The 25477-nt window shown below is 36.0% G+C and overlaps 1 protein-coding gene across 1 annotated transcript; it reads right to left on the bottom strand.

Annotated features, from left to right (window-relative positions):
- Nucleotides 1-1747: 1747 nt before the first annotated feature.
- LOC128238774 (trafficking protein particle complex subunit 10-like) lies at nt 1748-23583 on the bottom strand. Its single transcript, XM_052955016.1, has 22 exons — nt 23430-23583; nt 18210-18291; nt 16865-16997; nt 16173-16366; nt 14595-14787; nt 14177-14288; nt 11842-12089; nt 11430-11576; nt 11150-11279; nt 10593-10675; nt 10238-10329; nt 9572-9709; nt 9242-9345; nt 8519-9030; nt 7721-7853; nt 7103-7341; nt 6675-6775; nt 6257-6383; nt 4005-4169; nt 3412-3595; nt 3025-3150; nt 1748-2787 (listed from the first exon to the last, which is right to left on the bottom strand). The coding sequence occupies exons 1-22, from the start codon at nt 23452-23454 to the stop codon at nt 2597-2599; spliced, it is 3459 nt and encodes a 1152-aa protein (XP_052810976.1). The 5' UTR covers nt 23455-23583; the 3' UTR covers nt 1748-2596.
- Between the last annotated feature and the right edge of the window lie 1894 nt (nt 23584-25477).

The following is a 25477-nucleotide window of genomic DNA, read 5'->3' as shown; positions in this document are numbered from 1 at the left end:
TAGTAGTTTTATCATATATATGACCGTTCACATAAAGCCTATCGCGAACCAAAGAAACCTTGTGGCCCATTTCTTCGTACTTCCTTACGAGCGGATACAGCATTTTCCTCGTTTCTTCTACTTCGCGTGAGAAATGTTCCTAAATTTTATAACGTCTCTGGGCCTTATTAAGTGTAAGTCCTGCCCGCCGTACCGTTTCACTTTGCATGTATTTGTCAAAGGTAACAACTATGGGTCTGGGTCGTCCGTTGGTTGATTCGGCCTACCAACTCTGTGGACTTTAGTAAATTGCATATTAGCGACATCGACCTCACACTGACTAGACACTTCATGGCGTTCAACTAGTTCTGTGCGGAGCAATTCTCGGAGGACTTCTTCAGTGTTTTCTCTGCGGTCTATGAACGTGGACGATCGGAGAGTGGCCTACTTTTAGATATGCTTGAAACTGCACGATTTTATTTATCGAAAGCACATATGTCCACTCACTATTTTCGCTTTTTGTTCATTTTTTGTCCCCAACCGTTAGGATAACGCTTGTTCTTCATGATAACAACTATGTTGGTAGGCAATGCTTAGCATATATAGTACGTTCCAGTTGCTTGCAGTTACAACTAGCACATTCATTGAGTAGATGGGACGGAAATCGCGTTTGTGAAATGTTCCAACCGAATTATGCAATACGGATGCAGAGTGATGAACTCCTTTGAATATTGGATTTGAGATATGAGTTTGTTCGCAACTATTTCAAAATAAATACTATTGTTTACAGCGCATCATCTGACATAGAAACCTAGTTCTTGACCCTACGTTACTTAGTTTCAGACAAATAAAAACATCATTCTCATTAAGTTTCATGAAGATTGGAATAAACATATTGCCCAGCATCTAAAGTGTTTACAAGGGTTATCTACGAGTTGGCGTATATGTTGTAGTTTTTGACCCCATGTGGCCTTGTTTCACACTGATCAAATAGTTCATCAAGGCAACTATTCTAATTAAGTTTATTAAAAATTGAGTGGATATATTGCCTCCGTTTGTGTCCAAGATTTCTCTAAAATTTGATCTAAGGACTAAGTTTTTGAGCCCATGTGATCCCCTATTAAAGTCTACCCAGATAACATCAAGGGGAAGTTTCTCACCACAATTTAAACAAAGTCTGACCAATCAATACCAATACTTTGTCCCGGACATAATTATTCAAAGGTTACACCTAGTGACATATTTTCTGACATCATGTGACCCAGTTTCAATCTAGTCAAATAGTTCATCATGAAAAACATTCTGACCACACGTGACCTACTTTTAAAATTATCTGATCAATCATTACCATGATATGGTTCAAGACAAAAAATCTAAGATTTGATCTAGTGGCCTAATTTTGTATCACATGTGACACAGTTTTAAACTTGTCCCAGTGTTCATCAAGGATATATTCTGATTAAGTTTCATGAATACTAAATATAATGTCTCTTGTGTGTTCCAAAGATTGTTTTAAGATTTGACATAGTGACCTAGTTTTTGACCCCATGATATTTTATTAAGGGGGACATTCTGACCAAGTTTTAACATTATCTGACCAATCCCTATCAATATAAGGTAAAAAAGTGTGACGGACAGTCATATAATGCCAAAACAAGATCAGCCTCCCGAAACCTTCACTTTGGCGGCAGATGATAATTGTTGATTCATTATTAAGATACATTAGTAAACACACAAATTGACAAAACAGACTCCTACCTTCTTTTTACAGTTTTATTTTATTATGATAAATTATCTGCCAATAAAAGAAAACTATCACAGACATTATTCTTGTTAACAAAAGCATACTTCTATACATTTTCAAAATTAATTAATTTTAAATAAATTATTGAAGCATTCAAATCTGTATCTTTCACTTCTGCAAAGAGTGATCTCTGCCTCTATTATATGTTTTTTGTATTCATTTTGTAACATTGAAGTCATAAGCAAACAAATTTCTACATGTAACCATTGATGCAACTAAAAATGTGTAGCCAATGATTGATGAATGAACAAAGTATTAAATTTATTTTAAGATAACTGCCTAGCTGTCATTCATTCATTGTCTGAAATGAACAATAAAATTACACAGAAAACAAAATTTATTGCACTGGAATACTTCTGATGGTGATCAATTGATTCATATGAACTCCCTTTGACCTCACTAACATTCTACCAAACCATGGTTCATAATGTGTAAGTCATCATCTCTCGGTATGGTGGCACAATCTGGTAGACGTCTCAGCTGTTTGTAAATGTTCCTTTGGAATGCATTCCACAGTTCTGATTTATGTGAATTCAGCCTACATTCAACTTCCATTAACCTAAGCTGGCTAATAAACACTTGCAAGTTCACTCCCTGTCATAGACGTGTACATAAAAACAAGAAGTCAATGACATTAATATACAAGAGCTACTGAGTCCTAACAAACATTAGGTTACGCCAATTTCACTCTGCATGAAAGTTTAATACATGTGTACTTTACAATCCTGACATTTTTGCATCAGCAAAGTCATGAGAGTTTAAACGCTTTTTGATACTCAAATAAACATTCACATGGACATTTCTGCATCACCATCAGTGTATGAGCGCGACCTCTAGCTCGCCACTGACATCCACAGGGTACACATGCACCTGTCGTCCCTGGCAACTGTAGTACACCTGTCCCGGCTCAAACTCCATATGCTGCGGGCCCCCATCCTCTTCAGAGCCCGAACTCTCCTCGTCCGTAGTGGATAGCTGCTCATCTTCCTCTGCTTGAGAAGATTCTGAAAGATGATATTATGAATATACTCTTAAAACTCTATAAAGTCTATTTTTCTGCATTTTCTCACAACATGCCAAAAACTGCTTTTCCAAATTAAATGATAAGGCCTATTTTCTGTTGTTTTGTGGCTTATACTATTAATGTTATATTCAAACCATAGGTGACATTTAGACTATACATGTAGTAAACTACTATCTTACTAAACTGTACAAATGTACAATATGTTGGTCAGCCTTACTTTTTTCCGGGACTGACGGGCCACTATACTTGTACAGGTGAACTAACGGCAATGGCAGAAAACCGGACGTTACTGGAACCACGTCCACAAATGTCTGGTAACTTCCTCCAGACAGCGAGAAAACACCTGGAGATACACAGTTAATTGGGGATAACAAAGACAATGCAATCATATACCAGTAACAGTTTTAATAATATCAAGATTGAAGTTTTTCTACAGTGCGCAGGACATGCAAAGAAAAATTCAAAAATTACATCGCCAAAAAAAAGAAATTAATCGCAGTGTGCAAAATCACACTGGTATAAGTATACTGCAATTTACTTTTTCCTTGAAATAAATCTCAAGTGCACAAAATAGATGTAGAGAAAATGAAAAAAAAACTATTACCTGCTGATATTCCCAGAACACGCCAGTGTGCCTGCCCGTCCACCTCATACATTAACTCCTGGTCCGTAAGAGGCTTGTGTCCAGGCATCTGAGTGACCTGGATCTTCAGGCTACCATGACAACCAGTCTTACACACCTTGTTGTCCTCCGCAGGTGAAACGTCAGCTCTCACGGTTAGTATAGTCTGTATCAGGAGACATATGGTAATAGTGACGACATACTGCTTTATAGAACTGGTACAAAGCCATACTGTCATCTTTATGTCTTGCTTGATGTATATACAGGAGAATATGCACCAGCAAAACACATACTATTATGAAGTCGTACCAGATTGGGAGAAGTCATCCCAAGTATATTGTTTCTTCCGCCATACCTGATACTGTGTTACATTTATTTCAGACAAGTTTTCGAAATAGAGTATGACTTCATTGTAGTATGACTTTGTGTTGGTATGACTTCCTTTGTAATTCTTGATAACGATATAAGCAGAACTAAGGCATGGTCATTAATTAGTGTTCACAGAAGATGGTATTGCATATTTTCACAAAACAAATCCCTAAGTGAATATATAGATCAATTCATTTCAGACTTACCTGGAAACTATTTAATGTGAAACTGTATGAAAGTTTTCTTGATTCATTCTCGTGAGCCTCTGGACAGCTGTACGAGAAACTGAATGTCATGTTCATGGGTGGACATTCAGACATGTTGGACTTGATCTGCCACACAAAACTATGGCTCTGACTGTTATGAAGTTTCTGAAAGACATAATGACAATACAGGATAAAAATGTAAGGTTAATTATATGTAAACGTCTTTGTAAATCAGAACTTTTAAATAATGGACATTCAAGCGTTTGAGGAAAAAATGATGTACATGAAATAAATGGCAAATGTTTAAATCACCATGGTAATGCATACCCGGCACACTCCAATTGTATCCTATTATGACTGAAAATATGAACTGTTTCAAAAATAACAAGAGCACCGCAAAACGGAGCATTATACGCCCGAAGAAGATTCCGCTTGAGGTCTTTAATAAACATTTAGGTTATGCTAGTATACTGCTTACTAAGTTTAAAGGTAGCAGGACTTGGAAAGTGCTCACAACACATCCTTTTAATGTAGCAATAATTTGTATAAAGTTATCTAAAAATTGCTTTATTGGTTACAAAGTTGTGGCTAGGACACGTTTTCTAAAAATTCCTTTATTAGTAGTAACACAAAGTTGTGGCCTGGACACGGAATTGCTAACAGAATTGCTAACGCCCCCCAGTGAAATTAGCCATTGAGGTACGGACCTGGAAAGCATGCTTGACAAATCCTTTTAATGTAGAGATGATTTGTATAAAGTTATTTGAAAATTGCTTTAGTAGTAACCCAGTTATGGCCTGGACATGGAATTGCTAACGTCCCCCCCCCCATGGTGATTCTAGTGTTTGAAGTATGGACCTGGAAATTGCGCGCGACACATCCTTTTAATGTAATAATGCTTTGTATAAAGTTATTTGAAAATGACTTTATTAGTGACCAAGTTGTGGCCCGGACACGGATTTGCTAACGCACCCCCATGGTGATTCTAGTCTTTGAGGTATGGACCTGGAAATTGCGCGCGACACATCCTTTTAATGTAGTGATGATTTGTATAAAGTTATTTGAAAATCGCTTTATTAGTTACCAAGTTATGGCCCGGACAGGGAATTGCTAACGCCCCCCCCAGTGAAATGAGCCTTTGAGGTACGGACCTGGAAAGCATGCTTGACAAATCCTTTTAATGTAGAGATAATTTGTATAAAGTTATTTGAAAATTGCTTTAGTAGTGACCAAGTTGTGGCCCGGACACGGATTTGCTAACGCACCCCCATGGTGATTCTAGTCTTTGAGGTATGGACCTGGAAATTGCGCGCGACACATCCTTTTAATGTAGTGATGATTTGTATAAAGTTATTTGAAAATCGCTTTATTAGTTACCAAGTTATGGTCCGGACAGGGAATTGCTAACGCCCCCCCCAGTGAAATGAGCCTTTGAGGTACGGACCTGGAAAGCATGCTTGACAAATCCTTTTAATGTAGAGATAATTTGTATAAAGTTATTTGAAAATTGCTTTAGTAGTGACCAAGTTGTGGCCCGGACACGGATTTGCTAACGCACCCCCATGGTGATTCTAGTCTTTGAGGTATGGACCTGGAAATTGCGCGCGACACATCCTTTTAATGTAGTGATGATTTGTATAAAGTTATTTGAAAATCGCTTTATAAGTTACCAAGTTATGGCCCGGACATGGAATTGCTAACGGACGGACAGACGGACAGACGATGGAGGCCATAACATAATACGACCCTTCGGGCGTATAAAAATGCTGGAAACATCTATTACTCTTTGAATATTTTTTTTATTCATTTTGACCAGTAATAAAAAATATTCTTGAATTTTCAAAGTGAAAAATGACTGTATCTGAACTATCAATATAACTTTAGTTCTTAATAGAAGTAAATGTGAAGAGTTTAAAAAGTCATCGTTAGTTTGGATCATCGCTTGTAGTAGAAACGAATGACATTAACAGAAAAGATCAACCAAAACATTCTCCATGACAGACTGATGGAAAATATCTGAAACCTACATGTTTATATATCCATTATTTTCACTCTAAAATAATTTCTATGTTGTTGATTTTTAAATATTGCTACTGAGGATACTATCATAGAAAGGCTAACAAAAATTAAATGCACCGGGCCAGTCCCTAACTGGACTGTATTTATTATTGTCATTGTAATTTAATGTTGTCATTTATTTTCTTTTTATCAAACATTACAACAATCCCTCTCCGATGGGCAGCCATACATACCACAGGTTGTCCAGTCTTGTTCAGACAGACAAGGTCAACATCATTGTTCCCACTGACCACCAGTGACCACTCCCCCAGGACAAACTCACGGTCAGTCTGACCACTAACACTCATCTGCAGGTACTTCCTGAAAAAAGCGCATAAGATTTTTTATGCATTTTCAGCCATAAATACATTCATTCACATAGCTTTAATTTTTACCTTCCATATACTTGGAATCACCACATGTATACATTTAGAAACATTATCAAAATTTAGAACTATACAATTCTTAGAACAAACTTGATTCAAACTTATACATTGTGCAGCTTTATTTAAAATTACACATACAAGTAAACTACAGTCCTGAAGGTGTTCCGATGAACACTTACAGGCTGTAATTTGTAAACATGTGTGTCAACCTGTAACATGTTCTTACATGTCTCTGGCTGTAAACAGTCTGTGTGTGACCTTGAACGGATTCTTGAAAGTCACAGAGGTCAGCAAAGGTCGTGGAAGCCAGGAACAGTCAAATATAACCTAAACAATAGAAAAATAGCATTCAGATATCATCTCAAAAAAGATATGCAAATAACGTTTTTTTCCCACTTATTACATACCAAACTATGCATAATTTAAACTGGATAGAAAACACAATACCATTGGCATTTCTGCTTTTATTTGAAATGATAAAGCCTAAAGTCATCAAAATAACATGTACAATGCATTGTAAAATACAATTTATATAGTATTATAAGTACAAAATATGTATACTGGTAAATATATTTATCTATTGCACTCATGAAAACAAGACTTCAAAGCCAAACACTTGAAGAGATGATATTATAACTACTACAACATTATTACCTTATTTTCTATCTCCTCCTCATCATACACATGTGGCTGCTGGAGGAGTGACATTGTCCACTCTGATGTCCCACCCCTCACAACCTCCCCTAGCAACACTGTATTGTCATGGCAACCTGTCTCGACAGCGAGGTCATCTGCACTGGACACCCTCACCTTGCTGTTAGCATCTATGTTTGTGTTCCCAGAATGAAGACACACCCTCACCTTCTGCATAACACCAGCTATCATTGTGCTCTCTGTAGGAATGTGAATTGTTATAATGATGATTATAAATCAATCATGGCGAAAACAAAAACAAAAATCTTTTAAGATGTAATGATTTAGAAAGTTATCTAATTGTAATAGAAATTGTACATATATACAGTGAACCCCCTTGGTGCAAACTCCAAGGAATCGGCGAAAATACCTCGAGCCTTGGAAAATTTAAATCAGACAGGAATGCTTACCTTCAGTGTATAGAAATCAGTCCTTTACATCCAGTTCCAGCCTAGGAGGGATTCGAACCAAGCAAGTTTGAGCCAACAGGGTTTGACTGTATATCAAGTGAACTATGCGCAATCATCTTTCATTAAAGGTCATTATAACTTTTAATTTAATATCTCAAATGATTCTTACCTGGTAGAATATCACAGCATGTATCATCACAAATGACACTCACAGTGTGCCCTGGACCCAAGGCTTTGATGAACTCAAGGTTCCCAATCTTAAACCCAGCTTGGCCCACTTCATACTGCCCAACGGTAATGTTCTGTAAAGCAAAGTCACCATAAAATATCTTCAAGTACTAAAGCTTAACAGCTCCAGATTCCTGATCTAAACGCTAACAGACTCACTTAATTCCACCCACAGTAATTATGTGCGAGGCAAACAAGAATGGCAAACAAGAATACTGGTGGAACCAATAAGTGCTTTCCAAAGTGTTTCTTTGAAGACCTGTTCAAAAATGAGAGACTGACTCTACCAGGATTGAACAATAAATTCCCATGAGAAGCAAATTTCAAAGGCCATAACACCATAACTGCCGACCAGCTTTAACACAATGAACCTTGCACTGAGATACAATCTTCGGAAATCCGTTCACTTTGTTTTGCTAGAAAAGCTTAGCAGATTTACATGTATATGCAAAATACAAATCATAACTCATTGAAGGATGTCTAAATAAGAGTGCTGCAAAGCGAATGACATTGCTTGCCTGTTGTTTTTCAATTGTAAAGATAGCATAATATTAACACTTATTTAAGCCAGAGTAATGGGCCTTGCTAGCATGTGCATATTGTCTCTGACAACATGTGTACCAAGCTTCATTTGAATATCTTGTGCAGTTTTTGAGTTATGATCAAAATACAGCATCTTTTATTTCTTGTAAAATCGAATGAGCTAACAACAACATATAATTGTGAGTGTATAATTTACCTCAAAAGTGAACATCAATTCATTTGTTCCTTGTTCTAGCTTGACATCTTTTACACAACTTCTCTGAGATGTCATGTCTTTTGTAACTTTTTCCTCGACGGGTGCCAGCACTCCCCCACTGCTGTCATTTCTCCGCAACAATTCGTGGGAATTCATACACGCTATTCCTGTGGAAACGGTCTCATCTGGGGTCCCCTCAAAATGGGACCGTAAAGTTATTTCAAAAGGTTTCTCCTTCTTAATGTTGGGTGAATTCATCACAAATCTACTATCCAAACTGGAGTTACTTGTCTGTCTGGTTACAGGATCTTTCAGATTATCTTTTCTCTTTCCTGAATAATCTTGGATACAGTCTGTCAGTGTCAGCCATATTGAGTCACATGACAAGTCACATGGTGCATTGTTGTAAATGGTGGCTGTGATAGTGAATGTTTCCCCCACGGAAACCTCAGGTAAGCTGACACTCTTTATGTCCAATTTAAACAATGGTGATGCTTTGAGTAAGACCGTCCCTAAAACAAAATTATTCCATGTCATCATAAACATGATTTTTACATGTATCTTCAGTAATGGAGAATTTGATAAAAATCTATGATGATGTATGAATATTACCTAAGACTTACTAAGAACACATTCGCATGTCAAGACCAGAAGAGATTATGAAGATATAAATCCCATCTGAAACAACATACTAACAATGAATTGTTTATAATAAAGGCCAACCTTGTACTGTTTTCGCAATGTCGAGCACATTGTGTATATGTTCCAGTCTCTGGTCCAGGTCTATCTGAGCACTGCTGGCAACCTGACAACCAGTCTTCACATACCTAGGGAATGGGCGATTACCAGTGACGGACAAAAATAATCATTTGTAAAGAAATACTGATTTAAGCCATGGTGTTGAAAGCATGAACTATGTAGCTTTAAAACGACAAGTCATTGGTACACAAATTTCCTCAACAATATGAAGTTCATTCATACTTCTTATGTTATATTCTATTGATCCTTTTATTCTTGAATGCATTCCCATTAGAAATGTAGCAAGATCCATACTTGTGTTTATTGACGCGAAGCTGGCATGTTGCAAGGTGGAGCCGGGAAACATCCCTCAGCTTCTTCCATCCCTCCTTGTGGTACGATGACATCGCGTCAAGCAGGAAGTTCTCTGCCTTCTGGGGCTCTCCCAGTTTCCTGAAACAGATTCAGGGAGGATGGTTTGACAACTTTAGGCCTTCAGACATATTTTTTTTCTTACTTTCTTTGATATCTTAATTGAAGGTCCTCTGAGGATTACACTGCTGGAAATGTTATGATGATATCTTTAAAATTGGTAAAGAAATGTGTTTGCACGTATGACTATACAGTGCAAATTTTGATGTGAAAAAGAAAGAAGTTTCACATGTATTCTAACCTATTTAAAATATCATTATTTTATTTTTGATTTCTTTTTTTTTTTGGGGGGGGGGGGTACCAATAATTATTTCATTTGTAAATCAAGCCTGAAGATCCAAAATAGCACATTGCAGCTCAAATAGTCATTTACAAAATATTAAGTACTATAATTCTACTTATTATGCCACAAGGCCAGTAACTTATGCTCTGTCTTACTTTATAATAATATGAATGGCCTTATCTTGTAAAGGGTTAACAAGAACAGAAGAATAAAACAAGAATTGCCTAATTTAGTAATTTTTAAATGTAACAACAAGGTTGACATACATGTAAAAGTCTGCTAGGTTCTTGCCAATCATTCTGGCAGAACGGAAGCGACCAATGTGTTTGAAAGTTCCCATGGCTAGCTCAGACTGCTCCTGGAGAAACAAAATTCCATATGAAAATCAAACAGATAATTTATGAGAAAATGGACTTTCTAGTGACATGTAATGATTCCAAAACATATATATGTGAATCATTGTCAATAGAAAATGAATGCAATTCCAGTAATACCACTTTCCTACTGTAAACAGAAATAGGGCTGTGAAACGGTGTTTCGTAAGGTAGTGGTCATAACTACAAATTACATGGATATATTTCAATTTGAAATGCCAAAAGTAAATATAGATGTCTTGTTTACCAAGTAGATATTCTGGAAGGCTTCCCGTGATGACAATGCCTCTCTTAATTTGTCCCTTGGTGATGATGTCAGTTGTTCCTCAACTGAAACACATGCCATGTACCGGGGTATATAATTATTATGCTTCATCATTCATGTCAAATTGTATTATTAAAGAGGGGGCCTGGTTTTGATGTCTTATGTAAAACAATTTTATTTCATTTTATAATTACATACCCTATGTAACAGCCTGTGAAATCATATTAAACCATGTATCAAGACATATAATTTAAAGTTTGTGCTTGTCTTTGTACATACATTTTGTGAAATATCGGGCAAAACATATTCAAAACTCCAGACAGCATAAATATAGTTGCATTTGAATGACAGGAAATATCACATAGGACAATTCCCCTTGAATAATATTTATCTCCCTGGTTACCAAGCATACAATCCTCATGCTCAGTGCTTCTGTGCACCCAAGGTTGACTACACATGGAAGTTGCTCTAAAATGGGTGGAAATTTGCTGCTCCAACCCAGCCATCAACCCAAAGAGACCCTCCCCTACAATGCTTACCATGCTCGTGCTCTGTTGGAATGTGTAGCCCCATGCCAGAGGTAAGGTCAACCACTTGGTCCAGCTGTTTTGAGGTGGGCGGCTGTTCCAACCCTGGCATCAACCCACACAGCTCCCCCAGTGTGTGCAGCTGAATACATTTAAACACCAAGTTAGGTACTACTACAAAGGGTTCTATTGTGGGAATGGCATAATCTATTGTGAACAAAGACAAATGCATTACATCCTGACTTTGAGTAATGCAACTGAAATTTTACAACAAATCAGAAATGTACGTCACCTTTCTGCAGACATAGTCCCAGAGGTAAGCGGTGTTGAGAGCCTGCGAGCGCGAATTGACGGGGTCCTCTAGCTGCCCACATTTCAGCAGCACTTCCAGCCCGCTCAAGTACACCCAGCAGTCCAGACCACCCTCACATATACAAACCTACATTGATACATACAAATACATAATTGGTTTACATGTACTTTAAATTAATTTAGAGATGAAAAATGTACTTCAGAAATAAAATCTTTAGAAACCAAAAACACAAGAGAGCACTGACTACTACACTACAGGTTATTAACTAATTCTTTAATGCTTCAGACTTTTAAATGGAGCTGTGAATACTTATTTGGCATCAGTAGAAAATGAAACTAATCTGGTTTACAATTTTCAGTATGAAAAAGAAAGACATCAGGCCGCTAATTACCTCTAGGGTCTTCATTTCCTGCACAGTCTCATGAAGGTAGTCTATGGCCCGCTGGACAATCTCCCCAGGTTTGTTGAGGAGCAGCAGCAGGGCGCATTGCCGAGAGAACAGGTAGTTACGGAAATCGAGGAGAGCTGCCTCGTTATCCTTAATTGTGTTACGTCTCTCCCAGGAGATTGGCCGCTGGAGGGAGAGGCCCGCCCAGCATGTGCACGGCTTCACTAGGCTCGACAACCATGGTACTGACTCTGGAAACATGATAGAACAGTATAAACTAGATAAACTGTCACTACTAAATCTACCTTGTGACAGATGTTGTCATTAGCTTTTCTATTGATATTTAAAAAAAGAAAAGAAAAAAAGCAAGTGTAAGTTTTATTTTAAATTCATTATAAGCCTGTGTCACAGTTGTTTAAAACTATACTGTGTATTAAATAAAAAAAAGTATCTTTATTTTATGAAAAAAACAACTAACATGAAAAAAATCGTGTCCTTGTTAAGAAGATCATACAGAAGATTTGTACCACTGAAAGGGAAATGGTCGGGCAATGTGGTGCAAGAGGGAAGCGTGTGTATGGAAAATGGTCATGCAATATGAAGGCATGTATATCAATTTGGTTGAGGGATGAACATGTGGGTCATACATATGAAAATATTTGTCATGTAAATTAAAGTTTTAATTTCATAGTATGATTTATGCTGTAAAAACCTCAAATTGAAAAAAAAATGTACAGTTTAAAAAGAAATCAGAATTACCAATGCCTACTAAAATTACATGCAACCTACAATACATACCTTTCTACATGATAGTGAATTTAGAAATACAGTCGAAACTCGATGGCTCGATATTCTAGGGACCGGCCAAAGTACTTTGAGCCTCGAGAATATCGAGCCAAGCGGGAATGCTTACAGAATGTGTGTTTTTTTCATTTGTTACATAAAGTCTTATTTACCTCGTTTGTTATTGGCTACGCTATCTCCGCAAGAGAAGGAAGAGTATTTATTGGGCATAGTTACGCACACTAAATTTCGTAATATGACATTCGATTATTAGAAAATATAATTTTATTTTTTTATTTATTATAAAAATACATTTATGCGAAAACAAGCAATTGTGAACAGTGGTTAACACAAACATAGCTTAAAAGTTATATCAAAATGCATAGTAATTTAGGGATGGATAACAATTAGAGACAGAAAGTGATGGCATGTTTATTCAAACTGTTAAACCATTTAAATTTGATAATAATTATAATATCAGTCAAGCAATTTTAATCGATTAGCGCCTTGTGCTAAATGAAGCCAATCAAACAAATCAAGGTGTGAGATTCTTAACTGAATCCACGAAAATGACATCGACCCAAGCAAACAAAGCAAAGTGTGAAATTCTTGTTTGGGACCGCGAAAACGACTTCGAGCGTGAAGAAATATCAAAAGATATCGAGCCATCCGATCGAAATTTATATGAACAATGAGTAAATAAAAATCGGTTCTTTTAATTTGGTTCCAGCCAACGAGGATATCAAGCCATGAGATATCGAGCCAACGAGTTTCGACTGTATCGCATTAAAACTAAAATCAAAGGAAAACATGAAGCAACATTTTGTGAACATCAAATGGGAGTTAAATTAAGAAGAATAAGCAATATGTATATAATGGGATGCATAATGGAAACCAATCGGGCTGGAATCTAACCCAAATCAAACTTGTGATCTGTAGCAAGCTGGAAAGCAACCTTGGGATCTAAACTTTCAGACAAACTCTGGGATTTGCTATATTCCTGTTCTAACTTCCTCAACCCTGTAATGCAGTACAGTATGTGAATGATAAAGAACATTGTTAATATCCTTCAAGCATTAAACTACATGTACAAACTTGTTAGCAGTGGTCCAATGACTGCATGCAAAATATGTGATAAGAGATGTGAAAGTTAACACTCCAACACTCGTATAGAAATACACTTCATCCATAGGAACATAAAACATCAGAGTTACAACATTCATAAATAGATGACATGCAAACAGACTAGTTCATACAGATAGATTATTGATCATTAAAAATACTAAATCACAATGCAATCAGTGCTCCAGCTCCGACTAGATACTAAAGTAAAGATAATAGATAATGTATTCATAACGAACTATTAGTATTGAAAGTAGTTAACACAATAAGAATTGAACATTGGCCCTTACACGTAGCCCATTAAAGCTCATTCAATGCCCATCAAAAGTGCCCTTTCTGACCTAGCACCCTGCCCTTTTCAAATCCTGGCTGGAGCACTGCCCAAATACATCACAACAACAACCGTAAAAACAAAGTAAAGAGATATACTAACGTCCGGAGGCGTGATTCAGCACGAACTGAGTGAAGAGGGCATCTAGCTCATCATACTGGATCAGGGCATCTTCATGGAGACCAAGCATCTCAAACATAAAGGCCAGCTCCTCCTGCCAAACACAAGACTTCTCAGCATTAAATGGTACAAAGACGAGCCATTTTAAACAGTTTCTAAAACAAAAACCGGTAAATACAGTAAATGAAATCAAATTAAAAGCTATTTACAAATAATTAATTTTATATTTCAAAATAATAAACAGAATCAACTGAATGTACACAGGAGAGTTGAGAGCAGTACAGATGTGTGAACATCTGTATCAATGATATTCTATACTGTATAACACACCTACACTTACTCCAATATAACTGTGCATCACCTCAAACATCAACTACTCTGGTGTAACAATGGTGTGTACCTGGACAATAAAGTACTTCTGGAAGTTCCAGCCAATGTCATTACGTTTCTCCCTCAGTGCTCGCATATTGTCCTCATACTTCTGAAGATGTCTTGCAAACGCCTGCAGCAGGAGCTGGCGTAGTCTTGTCAGGAAACTGTTCCAAAGTTCTGCACTCCTCTTCTCCTCACGATGTGGCTCCAACAACACAACCCTGCATGTGATAAGGTCATTGTTAACCCTGCATAAGATAAGGTCATTGTTTACCCTGCATGAGATAAGGCCATTGTTAACCATGCATGAAATAATGACATTGTTAACCCTGCATGAGATAAGGACATAATAAACCCTGCATGAGATAAGGACACTGTTTACCCTGGCTTGACAAGATGAGGTCATTGTTAACCATGCACATGGTAAAGACATTGTGAACCCTGCACTACACGAGATAATGACATTGTTAACCCTGCACGAGATAAGGACATCATAAACCCTGCATGAGATAAGGACACTTTTTACCCTGGACAAGATGAGGTCCTGGACAAGATGAGGTCATTGTTAACCATGCACGTGGTAATGACATTGTGAACCCTGCACTACACGTGATAATGACATTGTTAACCCTGCATGAGATAAGGACATCATAAACCCTGCATGAGATAAGGACACTGTTTACCCTAGACAAAATGAGGTCATTGTTAACCATGCACGTGGTAATGACATTGTGAACTCTGTACTACATGAGATAATGACATTGTTAACCCTGCATGAGATAAGGACATCATAAACCCTGCATGAGATAAGGACACTGTTTACCCTAGACAAGATGAGGTCATTGTTAACCATGCATGTGGTAATGACATTGTGAACTCTGTACTACACGAGATAATGACATTGTTAACCCTGCATGAGATAAGGACATCATAAACCCTGCATGAGATAAGGACACTGTTTACCCTGGACAAGATGAGGTCATTGTTAACCATGCACGTGGTAATGACATTGTGAACTCTGTACTACATGAGATAATGACATTGTTAACCCTGCATGAGATAAGGACATCATAAACCCTGCATGAGATAAGGGCACTGTTTACCCTGGACAAGATCAGGTCATTGCTAACCATGCACGTGGTAATGACATTGTGAACCCTGCACTACACGAGATAATGACATTGTTAACCCTGCACAAGATAAGGACATCATAAACCCTGCATGAGATAAGGACACTGTTTACCCTGGACAAGATAAGGTCATTGTTAACCATGCACGTGGTAATGACATTGTAAAACCTGCACTACACGTGATAATGACATTGTTAGCTCTACATGAGACAAGGCCATTGTGAATCCTGCACAAGATAAAGCCATTGTTTACTTTCTTTATTAAAAATGAAGCAGTTACATGTAGACTTGTCTTTTGAGACCATAATTTAAATTGTTTGGTTTACTTATAAACATATTGAGAAAAACAACTTTTCTCACAGATATTTTGTCAGAATCACTTTTTAACAGATGAAGTGTCACCCAGCTTAACCTTTACAATGTTATATAAGAGCACTCATGTATAAATAGATTGAAACATTACACCTGTGAATTACCTTTCTGGTTGTTTTCCACAGAAGTCACTCTTAATCTTGTCAAACACGGATGACCGGGGCAGCAGTTTTGTCTTGGCCTTGCTTTCATCACTGTTCACTACCACAATCAGCCAGTCAGGGATGTTCTTGGCCTTCAGGGCAGCCTGCCACTCTGTTATCTCCTCCTTTACTGTCTGCTTATATGCCTCTAGGTCCTGACATAACAGAATATATAGAATACTATAGCCACCAATATAATGCCTATACATGAATAATTTATTAGAAGGTGGTAGACATTTGTGCAATGCAGAATGCTGTTACAAGTGTAATGTTGTCTATTATAGGTTCTAGCAGTGACAACCCACTGCCATTTAAAAAGAGTTAATACAAATCTCATCCAGCATATACAATAAATACTATAAAACATCAAATTTTTGTCTGAAAGGGTTTATTACACATAAGGCATATTTTCACAGTGATACATGTAGCATAATTTCAAATTCACAGAGATAGCCTTTTTACAGTGAAAGCATATTTCACAGTGAATGCAGAAAAGAAACCATAGACAAACCAGTTCATATTAATGATGAGTTTTTAGGTCAAACTGGATGATGAGAATCATTGGCTTAATGATTTTGCTGAAGTTAAAATCAATTGTGTGTTGTTATAATTGTGTAACTTTAAATCAATAGAAAATATAACAAACATCTTACACAATCTGTCCAGTAGATGTGGAAATACAGCCGACTGACCAAAGTTTTCACAGAATCATCAGGCAGGATGTCATCATCATATGGCACAAAACTTGCTTCCAGGTTGACATTTCTTGCAGTTCGACCATATGACCTACAATTAATAAGATTGATTTAAAACATGAGACAAAATAGATCAATCACTGCAGTATTTATATCTCAAAAAACTATTACATATCCTGCAGTGCTCAAGCTAGGCCTAAATAGCTAGTTGAGCACCCCTCTGCCCTTGTCCTGTACCCTTCTGCCTTTTTAATACACCCTACCATTCATAACAAACTATTAGAATTAAAATTCATTACAACACATACTCAATAAAAATTGAACATTGGCCCTTGCAAGTGCCCCATTAGGGCTCATTCAATGTGCATCAAAAGTGCCCTTTCTGACCTAGCACCCTGCACTTTTTATATCCTAGCTGAAGCACTGTTTTGCAATATGGCACTTGCAAGATTTCCAATAAACAAGAACTCCGCGAGTCGGATGTGTCGCCTGACGAATTATTTACTGTCGACATTATAGCTGTTAGATTGGCATTTTATTCATTTATAGACAATGATGTTGCCATTTAACTTTCAAGTGTAGGTGGCATTTGAACCCTCAATCAGATATACCTACGGAACAAGTTTCAGGTTGAAACCTCCAATAGTTTACGAGATATGCCACGGACAAAACCTAAGCAAGAAAATTAACAAAGGGCAATAACTCTAAAAATATGGCAGCAAGAGTAACGGTTCTTGTGCACTGCACTTGCCCTCAATAAGATCTATCTAGCTATGAAGTTTCAAGTTGATACCTCTTATATTCTTCAAGATATGCCCCAGACAAAACTTAAAGCATGAAAATTAACAAAGGGCAATAACTTTAAAACTAAGAAAACAAGAGTTACTGTTATTGTGCACTGCACTTGCCCTCAATGAGATATATCTAGCTATGAAGTTTCAAGTTGATACCTCTTATATTCTTCAAGATATGCCCCGGACAAAACTTTAAGCATGAAAATTAACAAAGGGCAATAACTTTAAAACTAAGAAAGCAAGAGTTACTGTTATTGTGCACTGCACTTGCCCTCAATGAGATCTGTCTAGCTATGAAAACTCTAAAAATATGGAAGCAAGAGTAACAGTTCTTGTGCACTGCACTTGCCCTCAATTAGATCTATGTACATATGAAGTTTCAAGTTGATACCACTAATAGTTTAGGAGATATACCCCGGACAAGCGAAAATGGGACGCGGACGCCGCCGCCGCCAACAAAAGTAACCCCTATATGTCGTCTTTTCAGGCGACACAAAAATGAAACTCACCTTCTCCATTCAGCTGTTTCTTTTGGTAGATCTTCCAGTAAGGGTTTTAGAAGTGATGAAAACACAACTTGGTTTCCATGAGCTTAAATACAACATAAATATTTGATGATCAATCACTTTTTTTATTTTAAACTTTATACATGTAACATACTGGTAGAGTACAGCCTGAATCCAGCAACTTCTTAATGCTTTTCTCCAATATTCTTAATTTTCCAATTAATGAAAAATGGAATGAACAAATCTTTGAAATTCATATATCCAAATATTCACTAAATAAAAAAAACAAATGAATTGGAAAACAGATTAATATTTGAAAGAGGTCAGGTTAATCAAGGCTCTTTTCCTTTCTGACTTACTTAATATTGATCACTTTAATATAAAATAAAATAAAATAAAATGAACAAGAGCCATTAAAGGCTGAATTGATACTATTTTGTATTATATTATATTCCATCATATTGGTATAGCGGTGTCTATTTCTATACTGTACATTAAACGTTCAACAACACGATATATAGGTCAGGCGATATGACCATATTGATTATCTCCCAAAAAATCGCACAATACGTAATGTTCGCTATCAGTAACCAAAATTGTTTGGACAATACACATTTATATACAAATTTGTTCCATTTTATTAGATAACTGCAGTCAATTATGTTAAGAAATTATATTGTAACTATGTCAATATATTGTTAAAGGTATAGTGCGGCGGATGTTACATAACTCGATATACAGGTCGAGTGATAAGACCATAGCAATTATCTCCCGTGCACAATCAAATCAAATTTGTTAAATAAATTCTTTAAATATTACTATTGTCGAAAATGGTGTATGCAGTATGTAAAAATGTATGTAAAATTCACACTTTCGTTATCAATGTGATTGAAATTCAATATTTAAATGAGAAAGTCAGTACAACTGGATTTTTGACACACTTCTTTATTCTTTTAAGTCTTATGTTGCATATATACTTTTGACACATACGACGAAAATGTGAATTATTATAAACATGTACATCATGTCACTAGCGGATCCAGGGGGGGGGGGCGCACCCGGCGCACGCCCCCCCTAAAATTCCCGGAGCTTACATGTTCTTTGGTATGGAAACAATAAAATATACTATATTTTCCTATTTTTTCTTCGCTCGCTTCGCTCGCGTATCTTTATACAACATTGCCTTTTGAGATGTACTCGTACACAACACAGAGTGCACGCAATTTAAACGTTCCCGCCTTCCCTTACTGTAATAATTCGGCACTATATAACATGATCATGTTGATGCGCCGTAAAACCCATACAAACAAACACATCAGTCAATTAATTTCCTTTGGGTACATTTATACGACAACAAATATGGCTGCGCCGTCAAGTCCCGCACAGGAGTACCATGGGCCAGAGCCGGTTCAACGCTCTCATGCTACTCTTCATTCATAGGGACATAAAATTGGATATTGAGGAAATTGTGAACATCTACGCCAGGAAATATCCTAGGCGCATGCTACTGATAGATCCATTGTGCGAATAGATACACATAGATAGCTATGCACTTAGAATATGTTGAATAGAAAAGTATCTGAACATGGGTTCACAATTATACATGTATCTTCCCTCGTTTTTCCCGCTTAACGAAAATATACAAATTATATAAGCCACTTAGTCGTCCTAATAGAAACCTCGTTATGATATTAGAACTATAGGTATGCCCCTGGATCTGCTAGTGCAACCTTTAGAGTGATTAAAAGTTACGCCCCCCAACCCAAAATCCTGGATCCGCCCCTGCATGTAATAGGTGAATATAAGTCTTCATCTCCTATGTAAAATGTGCTACCGTAATGCATGTATGAGATCATGTCAACTTAATACTGATGCACGTTTGCCATATCATATATTTTGCAAATTGTACCACATGGGTCTATGACCTTCTGGGAAAAGAGAAATAAACTTGTAAACTTGTATTAAGATTGCATTTTACCCTTGATGTGCACTCAAGATAATTAGATTGATAGACATTAGTGTAAAAATTGCCATGGAAAACACATTTTTTGTACATAACAAAAAACTTGTGTGACAATGTATAACGATATCATGACATGTATGAGTGTATGAATGTTACATTATGACAACAAATATCTGGGAGAGTATAAAATCTGGCCCTATAAAGCCTCTACAAAGGCATAGGAAAGAAAAACATGGCCCTAGGGTCTAACTTTTTTAATTCTTTACCAATTTAATGAATTTTGGTATTGTTGTAAAGAAGAAACAACCAGCTTTTAGAAAATGATTTTGATTTTTAACTTCTAGCGTAAAAAATATGCTTATATTGTCTTAAAGTCATCGTTGAAAATCGTGTCATTTCGCACAGAGAAGCAGGTATGAAAACACGGCCCTAGGGTCTGACTTTTTTAATTCTTGATACTTTTTTTAATTTTTGGTATGATTGTAAAGAAGGAACAACCAGGTTTCAGAAAATGTTTTTGGTTTAAAGTTACTAACTTTATAAGCTATGCAAATAATGTCTAAAAGTCATTGTTGAAATTTGCGTAATATTGCACAGAAGCGCAAGAATGAAAAACACAGCCCTAGTGTCTAACTTTTTTAATTCTTTATTATTTTAATAAATTTTGGCATCATTGCAATGTACTGTAGGGCTGTGTTTTTCTTACCAATGCCTCTTTTGTGGCCCTATAGAGCCGGATTTTACACATACCAAAATATATCTGATTATCTCCTCTAAAAAATATGTTTTTGATGATTATTCATTTAGGCCACAACAAATTGATCATTTGTTCTACGGATTTTGCCCCAAAAAAGTAGGAGTGAGCGAGCGAAAAAAAAAAAATACTTTTTTTTTAATTTAAGGCAAATCAGAGGCGAGCGCAAGGCGAAAAATTTAAAAAAGAAAAAAAAAGTATATTTGTTACCAAATTTATAATACAATTATGTCAAGAAATGCTTTTTAATTGCAAACATATGTTCAGTTATTAATGAAAAGGTTTTGATTGTATCACAGTGACATGAAAATCTCTCTCAATATTTAACAAATGGCAATAAGGTCCAGTGCTTTACTATTAACTTCAATTTAAACGTGGATTATTGTAAAGACAACATTCCTCATAGTAACAAACAATTATTCAAAGACCAAAAAGAAAACTATTGTATTCATTCCGTAACTTACTATTACAAAAAAAACATTTTAGACTTGTAAGAGTTATTCATGATTTGAGCATTTCTAAATATTGGGTCAGGTCTAAATTTGAACCTCTTGAAGCACATGATTAAATTGGTGTCAACTACTAGTGACTTTGACATTTCAGAAGATTGAAAATGTAAATAACACAGAGAACATATCTAAAAAAGACACTGTGGATTAAATTGCGGGACAACATAAATGAAGCAGTATCAAACAAATCTGCAAATGTGGCACCAGTCATTATATTAGAGCAGGTGGTGGAATAAAGATATTTCCCTTTAAAGAACCCGCCTTTACCCCGAACCTATGGTTTATAGGTCCGTGCCTTGAAAAAGAATATCATGTCGGCCTCCATAGCTTCAATGCCCATAAGAGGGTGAGAGTGGTCTAGTGGTATAGGTGTCCGCCTCTCACCTAAGAGGTTGTGGATTCGATCCCCACCAGGGGTACTTTCTCATAGCTTCTCAAAAAAAGGACACAGTACTGGTTTCTGCCCAGGAAACGGACTCGAGAGTGATTCTATAAGCTATAAGCTTTCGTCACAATCGAGCTAAATAAATAGTATAAACCAATGCCCATAAGAAACAGGCCACTTTAATTACAGGCCATTTTATACAAATGGATCAAAGAAAACAAGTGGATAAAAACGAAGAATTGAGAAAATTAAAACAGTCATTTTACTTATAAAAGGTTTTATTTTCTGATTTTACTGATGTTTTTTTATACTGTCCATGTGTATGTAATGCACTAGTCAATTGTAACCACGCCCCAAGGTCCGGGGAATAGCGGGGACTTTGATTTTCAGTCCAGCCAACCCCGGGTATATCCACTGCATTCACCCGGCACTGTGGGGCCACCTGGAAGGTAAAAACTTGGCCCATTTCCCCGACTATCCCTGGTATACCCCAGGACCTGGGGGGGGGGGGAAGGGGGCGTGGATTGACTGGTTCATAAATTCAATGTACAGGCTGTTTCTAAAACATTTACAAGTCCTACTATTTTTATCTGTTTATAACGATTATGATTATATGAAAACTGAGAAATGCATTTTAGAAAATTTAAAAAATAACTCACCAAAACATGTTCAATTGTGTTAAGTCGTGTGTCCGTGTATTTTAATATAAGTTTTGCACTCAAAATCCGATTTAGTTATTATTTAACACAAAATTTTGAGTACAAAACAATGAATTACTTAAAACACACATAGATAATTATTGACTTTGACGCTGTGAAACTGTTGTTGTTTACTGAAGACTGTAATCCATTGACTTTGACACTGATTTTCATTTAAAACGTGTATTTTACATTACGAAAACTGAAAGTAACCAGAAAATTAATACCGGAAATAAATAACAACGGTGCGTCCAGCAAAATATTCCCGACAAAAAAGACTGTCAACAAATATCGGCTGTTTTGCGGTTACCCGGACCTGATTTTGTCCTGACACGAGGAAATTTTGCTCGCGAAGAATGTAAAGCATGGAAATACCTTCAAAAAAGGCGAAGTTGACGTTGAAGGATTAAATTCTTAGTAAAATAACTTCAGAAAATAGAGGAAATTCAGAAGTAAACAAAAAAATAATATGCGCGGCCAAATAGTAAGTGCGGGCGCAAAAAAAAAGTTTTTTTATTTTTTTTTCGTTTTTCGAATTTTAGGTGCGGCAAATCCGACGAACAAATGATCAATTTGTTGTGGCCTTACATTTAAATTGAAAGTCTTGTACGTCTCATTATAATTTAATATATTTAATTGTGCTTTATTGAAATGTCACTATGTTGTTTTCATAAACAACATAGAAAAAAGAAAAGAGAAATGGCATGCTGTTGCTTAATTCTCCAGCACGTCCAAATTCAACAGAAACACTTGACTTGTGTGCAAGAACAAAAAAACAAACTTTGCTAAACAGAGGTTTCTGAAACAGACACTTTATTATTATATCTTAAAACATTCAAAATGGTAAACGGTTGTGGAAAGTGTTAGACAGTTCACTTAAAATAGCACAATAAAATGCAATTAACACTTTTTACTTGTAACGATCGGTTTTGCTTCCATCTTCCGGGATTTTTGTCAGTTTGGGCCAACTCCCTCCCCTGTAACCGCACCGTCGGAAATAAATTTTTTTAGATTTTTTTATTTTAATAACAAACAAGCACAATGTTAAGTCTTTATTTTAAGATATATTTTGTTGAATTCAAAGTAAAAAACAGTACATTTCGAATCGCACAAAAATATGAATATATTTCGAAACGACGGATGCAGCTCTATTGCAGCTCGGCCAATTGTATCAAAACAATGTTTTGTTCTGGTTCCCGGCATCTTTGCGTAGCAGAAAGGGGAAGGAACTCCAGACTAAACAATTTTTTCGATCAGAATGGCCGAGGAGCTCCGAATGGGGCAGTTATATTTGCCGGAACCCACCCGGGACTTTTTCGGAAAAGCCGGGGCTATTAATATTGATTCCGGGTCGGGACCAATAAATTGATATTTGCCGGGACCATATCAGCCGGGATCGATATCAACAGTCAACTGAAAAGAGAGAAGAATGTGGCAATTATTGAGTGTAACTATGTTGTATGAAGTATGGTGATTTGGACATACAAAGACTTTGAGAGTGTTGATTACATTGTTATTATTATTTTATTATTATTATTATTATTATTATTATTATTATTATTATTATTATTATTATTATTATTATTATTATTATTATTATTATTTACCAAACTTATATAGCGCCCTTTTCATATTCACGTTCAAAGGCGCTTTATAACCATATAATCTGACAGCTATAACTACAAGCAATAATTATCATTAAAATACTAAGACAGCTTTTGAACAATAAATGTACGACATACTAAAAAATATGAAACCACAATAAAATATAATGTGGTATTAAACTAGTCGTCTGAACTTAAAACAATAAATATCAATATCATACGATAAAAAATAGTCTAGCGAAACTTTGAAAATATTAAAAATGATAGTAATATAATTTACACCCGACATCTAAATTGCAATTATGTATTAAATCAATAGTCTAAAACAGTTTACACAGGATATGCAACTGTACTAAAAGATCATGGTATAATTAAAAATTGTTTTTAAAATCTTTTTTTTTCTATTTATTAAACATTTAGACAGGTGGTTTTCAATTGATACATTTATGATAATTTACATATAAGCTCTATGCAAACAATTACTGTTAACCCCTTTGATGTCTTTTAAAGCCCTTTCAGTATATTATTTGCACATTGCTTACGTTCATATAAAAAGCAAATCACAAGGTTTGCGAAATGATTTAACATCCGTTACTTCATTTTGTAACTTGATATGCTATCGCAAAAAGACAACAAAGACATAAATTCTTAACTCTGTAGTAAGATGACAGAAGATTAACAGCTCATCAGTCCTCTTTCTTTAGGAGAAAGTGTGAAAAATATGAAATGAACATGCATGTATATAGTCAATAGTAAACATCAAGCTGATTTTATCTGTTCACCACGATGTTGTGATGTTCCAATATGTATCAGCTTTTCTTTTCTGAGTAGTTGTTGTTTCGGCATAATTCTAGTCGTCTTTACATCTTTTTTAAATTGTTGTTTCAATTGCAAAAAAAGTTATTTGTTCAAAACTGTTAAACCATGTTAACTTCCGTTACTTTTCACAAATTATTTAAAACATACAGCAATCATATTATATGAAGTGAATAGCATGTACAATTTACTTTACAATGGCATATATGCTAATCAAACTCAAACATCAAATGAGCTGTTTTTTAGTTGTACACTGTGAGTTGTTTCTGTTACAAAGCCGTTGATAAATTGTTGCCAATGCAGTCGACCTACTATTCATTCATTTCAACAGTTACGCAATAGCTTAGCTGTGTACTGGGTATTTTTAACTGTGTACATGTTTGTATATGACTTTTTTCATATATAAAACAGTAAAACAAGTTTTAATATTTGTAAAGCTAATTTTAAATGTAAATTAATCATATGAACATTTAATTTAACTTCCGTTACATTGAAACTGTGCGACATTTTGTTTGTCCGACATAATAAGATAACACAACTTT

This window comes from Mya arenaria, chromosome 6, assembly GCF_026914265.1.
Source record: "Mya arenaria isolate MELC-2E11 chromosome 6, ASM2691426v1".
Lineage (NCBI taxonomy): Eukaryota > Metazoa > Mollusca > Bivalvia > Myida > Myidae > Mya > Mya arenaria.
This window is presented reverse-complemented; position numbering and strand designations above follow the sequence as displayed.